Source organism: Lepidochelys kempii, chromosome 7, assembly GCF_965140285.1.
Source record: "Lepidochelys kempii isolate rLepKem1 chromosome 7, rLepKem1.hap1, whole genome shotgun sequence".
In the NCBI taxonomy this organism is placed as follows: Eukaryota; Metazoa; Chordata; order Testudines; family Cheloniidae; genus Lepidochelys; species Lepidochelys kempii.
In genome coordinates this window covers 125,864,656-125,880,835 of record NC_136386.1, presented here as the reverse complement: position 1 = coordinate 125,880,835, position 16,180 = coordinate 125,864,656, and the positions used below count along the sequence as shown (strand labels likewise).

General features: G+C 48.3%; 1 protein-coding gene across 6 annotated transcripts in view; it reads left to right on the top strand.

The window, feature by feature from the left end:
- DNMBP (dynamin binding protein) overlaps positions 1-16,180 on the top strand; it is an 88,726-nt gene that overhangs the window by 39,265 nt on the left and 33,281 nt on the right. Inside the window, exon 1 of one of the 6 annotated variants that reach the window (XM_073354683.2) lies at positions 743-2,514. The exons of the other annotated variants lie outside the window; for them this stretch is intronic. Coding sequence (XP_073210784.1) covers positions 963-2,514 — 1,552 coding nt within the window. The 5' untranslated portion in view covers positions 743-962. Of the gene's footprint in view, positions 1-742; positions 2,515-16,180 lie in introns of those variants that run through there. 6 annotated transcript variants of the gene reach the window in all.

Sequence of the window (16,180 nt, the reverse complement as noted above, 5' to 3'; positions counted from 1 at the left end):
CCCGAGTGACCTAAGTTACGCTGACAGAAGCGCTGGTGTGGACCGTGGTATTTTGGTGGGAGACGCTCTCCTGCGAACATAGCTGCCGCCATAGCTATCGTGAGGGGTGGTTTAATTATGTTGACGGGAGAGCTCTCCGCCGTTGGTACAGGGCGGCTACAGGGGAGGCCTTACGGGGTGCAGCTGTGCTACTCTAAGGTCTATAGTGTAGATGTTGCCTTAGATGCTGCCCAGTTCAGTGCTATAACGACTGGGGGCGACATGTTACAGCAGAAATCCCAGTCAGCCCTGCAGGAAGAGCTTTGTGCTGCCTGGTTGCTCCTCCTCTCTGTCCTGGCAGCTGATGACTCTGCTCTGTGGGTGAGGTAGTTAAGGAGGAGCCTCGGGCAACCCCCTGGAGTTTGGCCGGGGAGAACTAGGGAGAGCCCTGGGGAATATGTGGGAGAGGGTTGCTACCCTCATTTGTGGAGGGCTCCACAGGAGCTAACTGGTCTTTGATTTCCTCTGGCCCTGCTTGTTTCTCTTTTTCGGCAGGGTGGGGTGCGGGTGTGTGCTGTTCTCAGCATGAGGCTACCTCACACCCCAGTGCCAGCTCCTCCCTGCCTCTGAGCAGCCTGCAGGGCCCTGCGGAGAGGTCGCTGGCTGCCGCCTTCAACATAACAAAGCAGAGAAGCCGGTTTGGGCAGGGCAGGCCCATCCAATCCGCAGCCCCAGCTCACAGAAGGCTGGTTACTAATTACCTCGGGCAGCAGGTGGGAGAGGCTGGAGCTGGCTGCTGATTGGGTATGAAGGTTAAAGTCTCACAAGTGAATTTCAGGCAGAGAGTTTCAGAAGGGAGCGTCAGGAGTTACTCAGGAAGAGTCCTGGAGCGCTGGAGAGAGGTGGTTGCAGGCCGGGCCCTAAGGCTGGGCCTGGGCTCTTGGAGCTGACCAGGGCTGGGCACTCTGCACGCCAAGAGAAACATGTGCACTTACCCCAGGGCAAGAAACGGGGCCGAAGTTCCAAAGCAGGAGCCCAGGCTCCTCAACTGGGAATATGAGGACTGCAGCATTCTGAAGAGAGGGAACATCACTGAGCTGGACAAGCTCTGCAGAGACCATGGCTGGAATGACAAATACAGAGGAGAAGGGCAGTATGTGGACTCCTGGTCACTGGACAGAGAATGTGGGCCTTATAGGAAGGGAGAAAGCCAGTATATGGAACATGGGAGAGTAGATGGGGACTACAGGGATTATAGGAAGGGAGAAAGCCAGTATATGGACCGTAGGAGAGTGGAGCATGACTGCAGGGATTCCAGAAAGGTAATAAACCAGTATAGGGATGATGAAGACTATGGGGATTATAAGAAGGGAGTTACTCGGTATATGGATCACAGGAGAGCAGATGGGGACTATGAGGATTACAGGAAAGATTATACCAAGTATATGGACCGTAGGAGAGCAGATAGCCAATATAAAGAGGATGAAGACTATGAGAGTAATAGAAAGGGAGAGATTCCGTATATGGACCACAGGAGAGCAGATGGGGACAGAGATTCTAGGAAGACAGAAAGACAGTATAGAGAGGATGTAGACTATGGAGATCATAAGAAGGGAGTTATTCTGTATATGGATCACAGAAGAGCAGATGGGGACTATGAGGATTACAGGAAAGATGATTCTAAGTATACGGACGGTAGGAGAGCAGATAGTTGCTATAAAGAGGATGAAGACTATGGGGGTTATAGAAAGGGAGGTGTTCAGTATATGGACCACAGGAGAGCAGATGGGGACAGAGATTCTAGGAAGGCAGAAAGACAGTATAGAGAGGATGTAGACTATGGAGATCATAAGAAGGGAGTTATTCGGTATATGGATCACAGGAGAGCAGATGGGGACTATGAGGATTCCAGGAAAGATGATACTAAGTATATGGACCATAGGAGAGCAGATGAGGAGTATAGGAAGACAGATAGTTGCTATAAAGAGGATGAAGACTATGGGGGTTATAGAAAGGGAGGTGTTCAGTATACGGACCACAGGAGAGCAGATGGGTATAGAGATTCTAGGAAGACAGAAAGACAGTATATCAGGGATGTAGACTCTGGGGGCTACAGGAAGTGGGAAGGCCCGAATATGGGCCTCAGGAATTTAAATGAGGACTTTGAGCCCTGTAGGAAACCCAAGAGCTGTGTTATGGATTGTAGGAATCTGGCTGGAATCAGTGAAAATTGTGAGGTGTCTAATCTGGGGCCAGAAATCTGGAGCAGAGAGCCCAGGACTTGGGATGTGGAATACAGTGGCTTTGGGGAGCCAGAGGAAGTGGCCACAAAGCATAGGCAGCTGGATTTGGAGAGTTTGGGAAATGGATACTTAAGGAAACATATGGAGCATTCAGACTGGAGCCGGACCTGGGAGCGTGAGGCCGAGCGAGCAAGTGGTGCAGAGTCCTGGCAGCGGAACAGCTGTTACAGGCGGACAGCCCCGAGTGCCCTGAGGCACTGCGAGTTTGTACGGACCAGGAAGGAACAGCAAGGTACAAAACAGAATTGGTTGGGAATTAGCTTGGGACACTGTGCGTGTAAGGGATTTTTGTGCTCCTCCTCATCCCAACACCAGAGCTCCCAGTGAGACTAGCCCCCTGCCATGAGCTGTAGTAATACATTGCACAGTGAGAACAGCCTATGAGTGAATTACATTTTCAGTAGCACATTACAAATGTTAAATAACCATCACTGAGAGTCAGAATCATTGCCGGAGGCAGGGGGAGGAAGGGACTTTTCCCAGAGTTACTGGGTCAGATTCAGAACTAGGATTCAGAGTAGCAGCCATGTTAGTCTGTATTCGCAAAAAGAACAGGAGGACTCGTGGCACCTTAGAGACTAACAAATTTATTTGAGCATAAACTTTCATGAGCTACAGCTCACTTCATCGGCTGCATCTAGGATTAGAACTAGGATTAGAACTCAGGAGTCCTGGCTTCCAGCCCCCTGCACAGATTGCTAGACCACGTTTCTGCTTTTCATTTTTTTGGTAGGTCGCAAGCTATGAGCCTGCTTTGTCCATCCCTTCTAACCTTTGACTGACTCCTGGCTGCATTCAGCTGGTAGTGACTTGTGACTCGCTGAGTATTTAATCTGATAATCTTCCATTTCTATAGTGCTTCACCCTACTGGTTTCCAGCCTGCTTCAGTAACTGTATCTAGGAACCACGCCCCAACTCTGCCATGCAGCCCTCCCTGGGTGGAACCTGAGAGCTATTTAGCAGCAGTTCACAGCAATCATGCTATGCAGCAGTTTGAGATAGGAAGGGAAGAAAGATTTTGTATCCATTTGGAAATGTAGGGAGGGCAAATACCACCTTTCAGAATTCCACTGTTCAAAGACACCAGGGCTGATCCTCTGACACTTCCCCAAGAGGAGGGATTTTTAATGAACATGAGAGATCAGGGATGTGGTCTTGAATTTCAAAAGATGACACCTATCAGCCTAGCTGTCCCTGGTAGTGAGCTGGTCACTGATATCAGAGGGAGGAATGCCCCTTGCTTATGGCAGCCACCAACTCCATATTCTGCAGCGCCTAAACTTTCCCCTAGACTATCCCATCCAAGTAAAAAGAAAAGGAGTACTTGTGGCACCTTAGAGACTGTACTGACATCCAAGTACTGACTGCATAGTTTGTGAGGTTTAAATGCACAGCTGGAGGGTGCAGGCTGCATAGCTGCTGAATGGATTATCCTGCTGTTCTTTGATATCTGTTGTTGATTTGGGCACAACAGCTTCGCTGGGGTTTAGTTTCCTGCTTGAGAGCAGGTTAGTGTGTGTGTGTGCACGCGCGCGTGGGCGGGGGTGGGGTGGGAGGGAGGACATAAGAGGGGCACATCTGCTGGGGCTAGAGCTGCCCTCTTGGGGGATGCAGGGAACTGTGCTTGATTAGTGAAGCACCCTGTTGGAACTGCAGGGGTGTTTGAGAATCAGTGTTCATATGGTTACATCTTCTCTCAGGATCTCCTTTCCAGCCATCAGAAAGAGTAGGAACTTGGTCGGAGCTGTCAGGGCTGCAGGCTGCAGCAAGCTACCGGCTTGTGTCCTGTGGAGTCTGTTCTCTGGAGGCAGCTGGGAGAGCAGGCTCTGTTGTTTGCATTCCTGAGCTCACAGTTGCCTGGAGCTCTGTCGTTTGCATGGAACCTTCTTGTGCCTGCAGCTTCTCCAGGGCGGGGAAGGCAGGGAGATTACAATGGAGGAGTGTTCAAAGGGCAGCAGCACAACTGATGCTAAATGGGGAGGAGCCGAGGAAAGAACTAACCCAGAGCCTGGGGAGAGCAAGAGCATGGCTAAGCTCTGGAGAATGAAAAGGAGTACTTGTGGCACCTTAGAGACTAACCAATTTATTTGAGCATGAGCTTTCGTGAGCTACAGCTCACTTCATCGGATGCATGCCGTGGATACTGCAGCAGACTTTATATACACACAGAGATCATGAAACAATACCTCCTCCCACCCCACTGTCCTGCTGGTAATAGCTTATCTAATGTGGCTACTGCTCTTGGGGAAACTATCGGAGCCCTGCTTCTCCCTTGGAGGTAGCAGCCCTGCTGCGGCTCTGCTGGGAAAGTGCTGACCTGTGGGAGTTACGGCTGAGGCTGAGGTGCAGAGAGGGCCTGTGTGCATGTACTCCCAGCAGGGTTAGAAAGAGAGCAGGCACTCCCCTAGGAGAAGGAAAACTCTGATTTCAAACGGAGGTGTCAGGCTTGGACAGCCAGGCTGTAAGGCTCATGTGAGCTGAGTGTTAGACAAGAGAGTGGTAAAAATGCCCAAACCCCGTCTACACTAATACCTGCACTGCGGGTGAATTAGGCCTTTGATTGTTTTCCTAGAGTAAACAAAGTCCAGGGAAGCAGGAACAGCTGAGAGATACCAAGGCATGAGATGTATTTTAGAGTACTGGTAGCAAACTGGGACTTAGTTTGCAAGATAGTGTGTGATGCTGTTCATCCCGGGGAGGAGGAATGTGGCTGGAGCCTGGCTTAGGTCTTTGTAGCAGTGTTCACTCTGTTGCCCTCTTCTGGCTGAATGGGGGCGGGGGTGATGTGAGAAAACCTTGATCTATGCAGGAAATAGCCCGACTTGATTATGTTAAGAGTTGTCACTTTGGATGGGCTAGCACCAGCAGGAGAGTGAATTTGTGTGGGGGGGTGGAGGGTGAGAAAACCTGGATTTGTGCTGGAAATGGCCCACCTGTTGATCACTTTAGATAAGCTATTACCAGCAGGACAGTGGGGTGGGAGGAGGTATTGTTTCATGATTTCTGTGTGTATATAAAGTCTGCTGCAGTTTCCACGGTAAACATCTGATGAAGTGAGCTGTAGCTCACGAAAGCTCATGCTCAAATAAATTGGTTAGTCTCTAAGGTGCCACAAGTACTCCTTTTCTTTTTGCGAATACAGACTAACACGGCTGTTCCTCTGAAACCTTCCATTACCTTGTCACCCCATCCTGCCCCTGTGGGGACAGTTTTACTTACTGCTGGACTTCTCCCTACTACAGGACCTACTACAGGACATGCAGCTTTGCTAGTGCCTCTCCAGCCCCATCAGATTCCAACAACCCTTCCCCGCCCCCCCAGCTCCTCAGAGCCTACCCACTTTCCCCAAATCCTCCCAAAGTACCTTGCTTCTCATCCGCAGCTGCCTGGCTTGCTTGGTTGGAGGTTGGTGCCTTGAACTCCTTCCTCTCTGTTCTTTTCTCTTAGCTTACACCATGCCCCTCGCTGTGTTGTCTGGGCTTCTTACAATGGGCTACAGTTCCCTACAAACTTCCCCCTTTTCAGGATCAGCAGGTGAGGGTCCCACTCTCCTCTTTTTGGGGTGATTTTTCTGCTCCCCTGTTCTCAAAAGGGTGGGTCATGAATTATTCTAGTAGACCATCTGTAGCTCATGACAGCCTCTCAGTCTTTACGCTCCCTGCTGCCTGGGCCCCTGACTACAGAACCCTGTACACTACAGCCTGTCTGTCCTGCCCAGCTGTGGGTCCTCTCCCAGGGCTCTCTCCCTCTGTTGGAAGGGGAGTCGCTTCTAAGAGAATTTGTCCCTCAGTCCCTGTCTCTCTTGAATTGAATCTGCTCCAAGTCAACACTGGTCCTTTTTTCTGAGGATGCCATCTTATGTTCCAGAATCTTGGCTTTCATTAAAAAGTCTGTAGCCCTTATGGTTGTGAAGCAAACATTCAGAACATGGCCTGAATATAGCTGATTCAGTTCTGCCTCCCTGAGTTTACAGACAGCTTGAAGCAGTAGCAACTGCCCCATTTAGGGAGAGGTCACCAGTCTGGTTGGGCTCCCTCTGCCTGCCACCAACCAGACTGCTAGGAGGAGAATCCAAGCTTCTGGATCCTCCAGTGTATTTAAGCTTCCCTGGGTCTCAGCAGGCTGCAGCCTTCTTTCCTCCCTTGACCTCTCTGGCATATGTCCTAGTCCCTGACTCTGTCTGCGACCCCTTCGTGGAAATGGAGCCCCTCAGCTCAACTGCCTTAATCTCCCAATATCAGTGCTGACCCACAAGGTACCCCAAGTAGTTTAACACGCCCTTTTCCAGAATCCCATTGAAAGAGTGAGCCTTTTGGGTTGCATTTTAACTCCCTCTGTGGCCCATTGTAGTTGAGTAGCATAGCACACAGACACTTTACTCAGAACTCTTAACAAGTTATTGCTCTTTAATAGTGTGATAAATACACAGAATCATACACAATAATAAGTGCCACACACATTTCCCTGCCTCAGTTTCCTCACCATTCAAGACCATTCTTTGGGCTTGGGTCATCCAGGTTCTTCTGCTGCAGTGCATGGCTTGGGTTCTGTTTGGTAACTTTCCACTCCCCCCCTTTCCTTCTTCCCTTTGAGAGGTCAGGTAAAACAGGGTTTCCCCTAGAATGTAGTTACTCTTTAGTATAACTATTGACTGGATGTTAAAAGTAAAGTACTGGGGAAGACTGAAACCACCTTGCTAGGCCACAGTGGAGAGACATATAGGGGCATTCGTGGTATGGTAATTTCCATAGCAACAGCTTCACAATATCATCCAAAATTGATTTTTTGTTGTTGTTGCAGAAAAAGCAACATCATTCTGGGATGTATTAGCAGGAGTGTTGTAAGCAAGACACAAGAAGTCATTCTTCTGCTCTACACGTGGTGCTGATTAGGCCCCAACTGGAGTATTGCGTCCAGTTCTGGGCGCCACATTTCAGGAAAGATGTGGACAGATTGGAGAAAGTCCAGAGAAGAGCAACAAAAATGATTAAAGGTCTAGAAAAAATGACCTATGAGGGAAGATTGAAAAAATTGGGTTTGTTTAGTCTGGAGAAGAGAAGACTGATAGGGGACGTGATAACAATTTTCAAGTACATAAAAGGTTGTTACAAGGAGAAGGGAGATAAATTGTTCTGGTTAACCTCTGAGGATAGGAGAAGAAGTAATGAGCTTAAATTGAAGCAAGCGTTGTTTAGTTTGGACATTAGGAAAAACTTCGTAACTGTCAGGGTGATTAAGCACTGGAATAAATTGCCTAGGGAAGTTGTGGAATCTCCATCATTGGAGATTTTTAAGAGCAGGTTAGACAAACATCTGTCAGGGATGGTCTAGATAATACTGAGTCCTGCCATGAGTGCAGGGGACTGGACTAGATGACCTCTTGAGGTCCCTTCCAGTCCTACACTTCTGCAGATTAAGCCCATTACTTCTCATCCTACCTTCAGTGGGCCTGGAGAATAATTTATCACAGTCCTCTTTATAACTGCCCTTAACATATTTGAAGACTGTTATCACATTCCCTCTCAGTCTTCTTTCATCAAAACTAAACATGCCCAGTTTTTTTTTACCCTTTCCTCATAGGTCAGGTTTTCTAAATCTTTTATCATTTTTGTTGCTCCTCTCTGGATTCTGTCCGGTTTGTCCACACCAATTTTTGATCCATTCTAACCCCCAGATCCTTTTCAATAGTACTGCCACCTGCCCAGTTATTCTCCATTTTGTGGTTGTGCATTTGATTTTTCCTTCTTCAGTGAAGTGCTTTACGCTTGTCCTTATTGAATTTCATCTTGTTGATTTCAGACCAGTTCTCCAATTTGTCAAGCCCTCCAATTTTAATCCTGTCCTCCAGAGTGCTTGCAACCCTGCCCAGTTTGGTGTCACCTTCAGATTTTATAAGCAAACTCTCCATTCTGTTGTCTATATCATTAATGAAAATGTTGAATAGTACATGACCCAAGACTGACCCCTGTGGCACCTCACTAAATACACCCTCCCAGTTGAACAGTGAACCATTGATAACTACTCTGGGTATGGTCTTTTAACCAAATGTTCACTCACTTCATAGTAATTCAATGTAGACCATGTTTCCCTAGTTTGCTTATGAGCATGTCATGTGGGACTGTCAAATCAAGAAATATCACATCTACTGCTTCCCCCTAGCCCAGTAACTCTGTCAAAAAAGGAAATTAGGTTGGTTTGGCATGATTTGTTCTTGACAAATCCATGCTGGCTATTCCTTATCACCTTATTGTCTTTAAGGGCTTACAAAGTGATTGTTTAATAACAATCATTATAAGCTATAATAATGACCATAATGATAATTATTATAAACTATATTAAAATCCCATGCTTCATGTCATTAACTGGTTAACTGCAGGGATCAGGAAGAAGTTTTTTTCCCTGATGCACTCTGTTCTCTCCACCTCTGAAGCTCCAGAGGTTGGCCACAGCCAGAGGCAGGACCCAAATAGGGTGGATCAGTGGTGTGACTTGGTACAGAGAATCTTTTGTCTTAAGAGGTTGGCTGGTGTTATCTTGGTTACCTGCTCAGTGTCAATCTGATCACCAGATTTGGGGCTGGGAAAGAATTTTTACCCCTGTCAGACTGGCAGTGTTCTTGGGGGTTTTCACCTTCCTCCGCAGCATGTGCATGGATTGTCTGCTAGGATCATCTGGGCATACTTCACCTAATCAGTTCCCTGCCTTCTCAAGTGTCTTGGGCATTGGTATTACCTTGGTCTCTCCTGGTCTCCGCCTGTGGCCACATAACAGTTTAGTCTCCTGAGGACTGAAATGCTTTAATCTAATTAAAGTATTTGGGCTGAATATAAGGGTATCTGCGTGAACATGAATTGCCAGTGATATATAGGAAATCAGACTAGATGATCTAATGGTTCCTTCTGCCCTTAGACTCCATAAATCTATGAAACCCCACTGCAGGGCAGCCAAGCCCACAGATTCTAGTAAAGCATCCCTGCCCCTGGAGCACATCTTCACTGTCCACTGAGTGGTGTCTCGTTCTAGCATCTTGAGTGGATGGAGCCTGGAAGAATCATAGAATCGTAGGACTGGAAGGGATCTCGAGAGGTCGTCTAGTCCAGTCCCTGCACTCAAGGCAGACTACCCTGCTGTTTTGTTCTAGTTTGACCCCTGCCTCCTTCCATCAGGACACTGGCTTTCTTGAATGGGGAATTTAGCCATCCAACGTGACAATGTCCCAATACACTATATCTCTTACCTGACTGGCTCTGGCTCTCCCACTCATCCATGCACACTCACACAAGGAGTGTTTCTTGGTTGGCAGACCCTAGAGTTTCTGGCACCATTACATAAAATAGATTAGCCCATTGGCCACATGTCAAGTTGTCACACATTCTACAGTAAATTGTGTACCACTCCCTGAGCAAATGGCTTGATGCCTTCTCCCCATACCTGGCTGCTGACTCAAGGGCTGCACCTCTCCAAGAACTGAGCTGACGCTTCTGGTTTATGTCCCGTCCTTTAGTCACTGGACTCTGGTTTGTGTGGTTGAATTTACTGTCTCAGACCAAAGCTCCCTTTAACAGAGCCCTTCTCTGCCATGTACCTCACCAGTTAGTCCTTGGGACATGACATTTTTTAAATTCCAGAGCTGGAAGGCACCTCTTGGGTCCCACCCAGTCCCTCTCTCAAGAGCCGCTGGAGTACAGTTCTGTACTGTGCTGTTTACTGATGTTTCGTCCCTAGCGGTGGGGTTTCCACCCCATCCTGTGGGACCCTGTGCCCCAACCAGCTCCATCCCCTGGCAGAGAGTTTAGCCTGACACTTGGCCTAAGTTTTCTCTCTTTTCTTTCACCACCTCCTTCTTAGTCGATACCCTTAGTATCTATCACCTGAAATAACTCCTCCCTTCTTGGTGTTTAAACAACAGATATTTTCAGCCTATTATTTGCCTCCATGCTCATCAATTGCCTGGGCCTTATTGAAATATGGGGCTGGATTCACCCCACAAATTATGGGTATAACTCCCATTGCCTTCAGAGGGAGTTGGGGATTTGTACCTGCTGAGCCAGGACTGAACGTGGCTTACAGTACTGAGCTGTTCTCATCTTTCTTCTGCCCCCAATCATCGTTGCTGCTCTTCTTGGGTCTCCCTCCAGTTTGTCTCTCTCTGTCCATCTACCTCTCTAACCTATCTCAGCATCGTGATGGTATCCAACTGACTCTCTTTGTCTGGGGAGCTGAGTTTCTCAGCATCTTTCTGGTAACGAGGTGCCCAGAAATAAAAGCAGGTTCCCATGTGCAGTTATGCTGGAGCTGAAGCAAGAGGAACTGCCCCCGCCCAATTGCTTCATATGATGCCCTTATGCTGAGGGGAGCCTAGATTAAAAGATTCATAGATTGAATGCCATATGGGATAACTAGAACATCTAGTCTAACCTCCTATATAACAAATACCAAAAAATTTCATCCAGTGACCCCAATGTTGAGCCCAATAATTTGTGTTTGACTACAATATCTTCCAGAAAGGCATCCGATCTGGATCTGAAACATCAGGAGATGGAGAATCCACCACTTCCCTTGGTGGTTGGTTCCAATGGTTAATTACCCTAAATTGCTAAAAATGTGTGCCTCAGTTGAGACTCATTCTGGGGGCCCCAAAGCAGCTGGCTGAAACTAAGTCTGGGGAATCGGAGAGATCGCTTCTAGGAGACAGAAAACTTTTGGAGTATCCTGCTTGTTTGCTTCCAGCCCTCTGCAATGAGATCTGCCACAATCAGGTTGATAAGGTTCACTGCTTGAGAGCTCATCTGGGAGTGGCTTCTTGACTCCTAGCCTGCATGAGTAATGCACTTTATTTGGGGCACCCTGAAACCACTCATGAGGTGCAGCTATTGCAGAATGTGGCCACATGACCGCTTAAGGGCCTTTGCACATAAGAGTTAGTGACACCGACTCTTTCTCAGTTGCTTTGACTGTGCTCCAAGGCACGAGGCACTGAACAGCATAGGGCGAGCCTATCGTGCTCTGTCCTTCTGCAACCACTGAACTCAGCAGAGCTGGGTCTGCTCACCCGCTGTAGGTGGAGTGGCTGATAGGCAGGAATCCATTCATTGGCTGAGGACGCTCTCCTCCTTCCTATAGCTGGGCATTGTGTAAGGGAGAATCCAGACTCTTCTCTTCCCTTTTCCTGTTTGCTGAGGGGCAGCTGTTGGTTCTGTAAAGTTATTCGGCTCCTGCTTTTTCTTCAATTCAGGAGGTGCCCTTCTATGCTGAGATGTTTAGTTACCATTTGGTGAGCTGCCCCTGAGCTGAGCTGTCTAAGGCTACACTACAGCTTATGTTGGCAGAACTTATATCGCTCAGGGGTGTGAATATCCCACCCCCCCAAGTGACGTAAGGGCTGGTCTATGCTAATGCTGTAAGTTCGTTTAAATTAAGCTACTTCAGTTACGTAACTGAAGTCGATGTAACTTAGGTCAACTTACAGCGGTGTCTACACCATGCTATGTCAATGGGAGACGCTCTCTGTTGACATAGCTGTACAGACATCTATGGAAGATGCTGTCCCATCAACTTAGCGTGTCTTCACCAGACCCGCTAAATTAACACTGCTACATTGATTGCAGCAGTGCCGATTTAGCTGGTAGTGTAGACATGGCCTAAGTTACACTGACCTAAGCGCTGGCCTGGACAGTGCTGTGTTAGCAGAGTTCTCACCAACATAGCTACCGCCGCTCACGGGGGCTGGAGTCGTTAAGCCGGCAGGAGAGCTGTCACCCGTCAGCTTAGAGTGGCTACACAAGAGAGCTTACAGAGGCACAGCTGCATCAGTGCAACTGTGCTGCGGTAAGCTCTCAAGTGTAGCCATGTCCCAAAAGCAGTAACATGGCTTAAAGCATAAATACAGGCAAATTCTCTGCCTCATCCCAACAGAATTTCTTCCCTTATCTGGGGCATCAGTTCCATGGGAGAACACCGCTCATTAGAGGGCTGGGCAGGGTCCTGGAGAATTCTTTTAGGCTATGACAGCAATTACCCTGAATGTCTGTCACATTGTTGCTGGTTATTCATGTGTTATTCATGTTATTCATTCTCTCTGCACGTTCCTGAGCAGGACACCTGCTCCTCCTGGATCCCAGAGCAACGCACCTGTTATTGGATCCTGGGAAGAGGGGCGGGCTGGGGGGAACAACCGTGGAGCAGCTTCAATGGGATCTATATAGATGTATGTTAGTGAAATGGGGGGAGCATGGAGCAGCGGTTACTGGGCCCTGGGGAGCTTCTGTTCAGGCCCTGGGGAGCTTCTGTTCAGCCCCAAGGGAGCTTTGCAGTAGGGGAATATGTTCCCTAAACAGCCTAATGCCAACTCTCCTTTGTACTTGGTTGCACAGTCTAGTTAGGATTTGTAGATTCTGCCCCAGGGAGTTGCATTCTGGGTGCCTCTGGACTTGGACTTCCCCTCTGTACAGTGGAGACTTTTGCCACTAAGTGCAGAGTCCTGGTGCTAAAGGGAGTCTCTGGGCATTGTGCTCTCAGCTTTGCAGTGGGTCTGAGGAACAGACATGAGCTGGGAACATCCCAGCTGCACCACCAGGAATGCAAGTCCTGGAGGCATCTATTCCTGAATGACAGGGCATGGTCAGAGATTGGCCTCAAGTGGAGATGTTGTGAACTCCAGCTCTGCAAGGGGCTGGCAAGATGCTGTGTGGGATGTACTTGGGCTGCTTAGGTTTCAGAGTAGTAGTCATGTTAGTCTGTATCTGCAAAAAGAAAAGGAGGACTTGTGGCACCTTAGAGACTAACAAATTTATTTGAGCATAAGCTTTTGTGAGCTACAGCTCACTTAATCGGATGTATGCAAAAAGCTTTTGCTCAAATAAATTTGTTAGTCTCTAAGGTGCCACAAGTCCTCCTTTTCTTTTTGGGCTGCTTAATGATTCACTGGGCATGGACCCCTCCCCCCGGAGCTGGCTGCTGCAGCTTGCCACCGTTGTTAGCACTGATTCAGCCCCACTGATGTGAGCACTGAGTGCAAACAGGGCTGCAGGCAGCTGCTAGCATTTTTACCACCATATCATCTAACCCTGCCAGAGCACAGCTTGACGTCAAGGGGGAGCTGATCCTGCCTTAGCAGTGGTGGGAAAGTTGGGGAAGGAAGATGAGCCGAGATAAAGCCTTTGATACCATCCAAAATGAACATACCGCAGGGTGCGGGCCTGCTTACCAGGGGTTGTCAGGGTGTCTAGTCACTGGAGCAGAGATCCAGCCCAGTGGCATGAGGCTGGAGTGAGTGCGTAGTGCATGCGGACAGAGTGCATTGGAACATTTTTGTCATCGTAGTTTTCTGTTGGAAAATTTTTCATGAAATCATATTGATTTCTATGAAACTTCTTGCTAAATGAAAATTCTGAGTTGTGACTAGTTCTAGTATAGAATCACCTTGTGTTGCAATGTGGGGCTTGGCCTGGGCGGGTGGTGGCTCCAGCATTTGGGGAGGCTGGCACGAGCAGCAGAAGTTCCTCTGGTGCCTGGGCCATGGCTCTGCCCTGAGGCCCACCTCAGTTTGGCCTCTTCCCCCCGAGGCCCTGCCCATGCTCTGCCCCCATTCTGCCCCAAACCCCGCTCCTACTCGGCCTCCCCACCAGCGTCTCGCCATTGCTCCTCTTCTCCACTGTGGGAGTGAAGGAGAGGAGTGACTTGGCAGGTGGTGGGGTCTTCAGGGGAAGGGGCGGAGCAGGGATGGGAAGGGGGGAAGAGTGGGAGTGGGACCTCGGGGCAGGCAGGGCAACAGCCCAGGCATCTGTACTGTCAAAGGCAGCGGGTTGGCAGTTGTTTGGGGAGGCCTAGCCTCCCCTGGTCTTTAATACCTGCCGCCCATGGGGCTTGGCTTGTTAGAAGGGCCGTAAGCAGCTACAGATGAGGATCATTTCCCTGGTTTTGTTACATGTTCAAGCACCTTCTCCCATTCCAAGTGCAAATCCTGCTCCATTCCTGCACTGGTTATTATTATTCCAGAGAAGCTGGATATGAGTCAGCAGTGTGCCCTTGTTGCCAAGAAGGCCAATGGCATTTTGGGATGTATAAGTAGGGGCATAGCGAGCAGATCGAGGGACGTGATCGTTCCCCTCTATTCGACATTGGTGAGGCCTCATCTGGAGTACTGTGTCCAGTTTTGGGCCCCACACTTCAAGAAGGATGTGGATAAATTGGAGAGAGTCCAGCGAAGGGCAACAAAAATGATTAGGGGACTGGAACACATGAGTTATGAGGAGAGGCTGAGGGAGCTGGGATTGTTTAGCCTGCAGAAGAGAAGAATGAGGGGGGATTTGATAGCTGCTTTCAACTACCTGAAAGGGGGTTCCAAAGAGGATGGCTCTAGACTGTTCTCAATGGTAGCAGATGACAGAACGAGGAGTAATGGTCTCAAGTTGCAGTGGGGGAGGTTTAGATTGGATATTAGGAAAAACTTTTTCACTAAGAGGGTGGTGAAACACTGGAATGCGTTACCTAGGGAGGTGGTAGAATCTCCTTCCTTAGAGGTTTTTAAGGTCAGGCTTGACAAAGCCCTGGCTGGGATGATTTAACTGGGAATTGGTCCTGCTTTGAGCAGGGGGTTGGACTAGATGACCTTCTGGGGTCCCTTCCAACCCTGATATTCTATGATTCTATGATTTATAATTTACTTGTATTACCATAGTGCCTAAGAGCCCCAGGCATGGCCCAGGACCCCATTGTGCTAGGAGCTGTACAAACACAGAACAAAGCTGTCCCTGTCCCAAAGAGCTTACAGTCTAAGGGCTTTTCTACACTGGCACTTTACAGCACTGCAACTTTGTCACTCAGGGGTGTGAAAAAACACCCCCCCTGAATGCAGCAAGTTTCAGCGCTGTAAAGCCTCAGTGTAGACAGTGCACCAGTGCTGGGAGCCACGCTCCTGGGGTTGGTAGCTACGCCCCTCATGGAGGCGGGTTTTTTAGACTGTTGGGAGAGCTCTCTCCCAGCGCTTTGCCATGACTACACAAGCCATATTAAAGCGCTGCGTTGCCAGTGTAGACTAGCCCTAAGCCTAAGACAGCTGGATCCAGACAGAAGAGGGAGTACAAAGAACTGATTGGGGCAGAGGGGTTTCAGCAGTGGGCAGAAGCTGGAGTGGAGAGGTTCTAGCATGGAATTGGAGGAGAGGAACTCCAGACTTTGTGCCTGTATGTCCCTGAATGTTACTGAGAGATGCCATTGGAACTGGTGGGAGACTTTTTAGCTCAGCAGCAATAAAATCCAAGCGATATGGAGTGGGAAACTATGCCCGAAACTCCATCCCATACAGGTTTCAGAGTAGCAGCTGTGTTAGTCTGTATCCGCAAAAAGAACAGGAGGACTTGTGGCACCTTAGAGACTAACACATTTATTTGAGCATGAGCTTTCCTGGGTTACAGCCCACTTTATCAGATGCGTAGAATGGAACATATAGTAAGAAGATTTTATATATATATATATATATATATATATATATACACACACACACACAGACACATAGAGATAAGTTGGAAGTTGCCATACAAACTGTGAGAGGCTAATTAGTTAAGATGAGCTATTATCAGCAGGAGAAAAAAATTTTGTAGTGATAATCAAGATGGCCCATTTAGACAGTTGACAAGAAGGTGTGAGGATACTTAGGGAAATAGAGTCAATATGTGTAATGACCCAGCCACTCCCAGTCTCTATTCAAAGCCAAGTTAATGGTATCTAGTTTGCATATTAATTCAAGCTCAGCAGTTTCTCGCTGGAGTCTGTTTTTGAAGCTTTTCTGTTGGAAAATTGCCACCCTTAATCTTTTACTGAGTGGCCAGAGAGGCTGAAGTGTTCTCCTACCAGTTTCTGAATGTTATGATTCCTGGTGTCAGATTTGTGTCCCTTT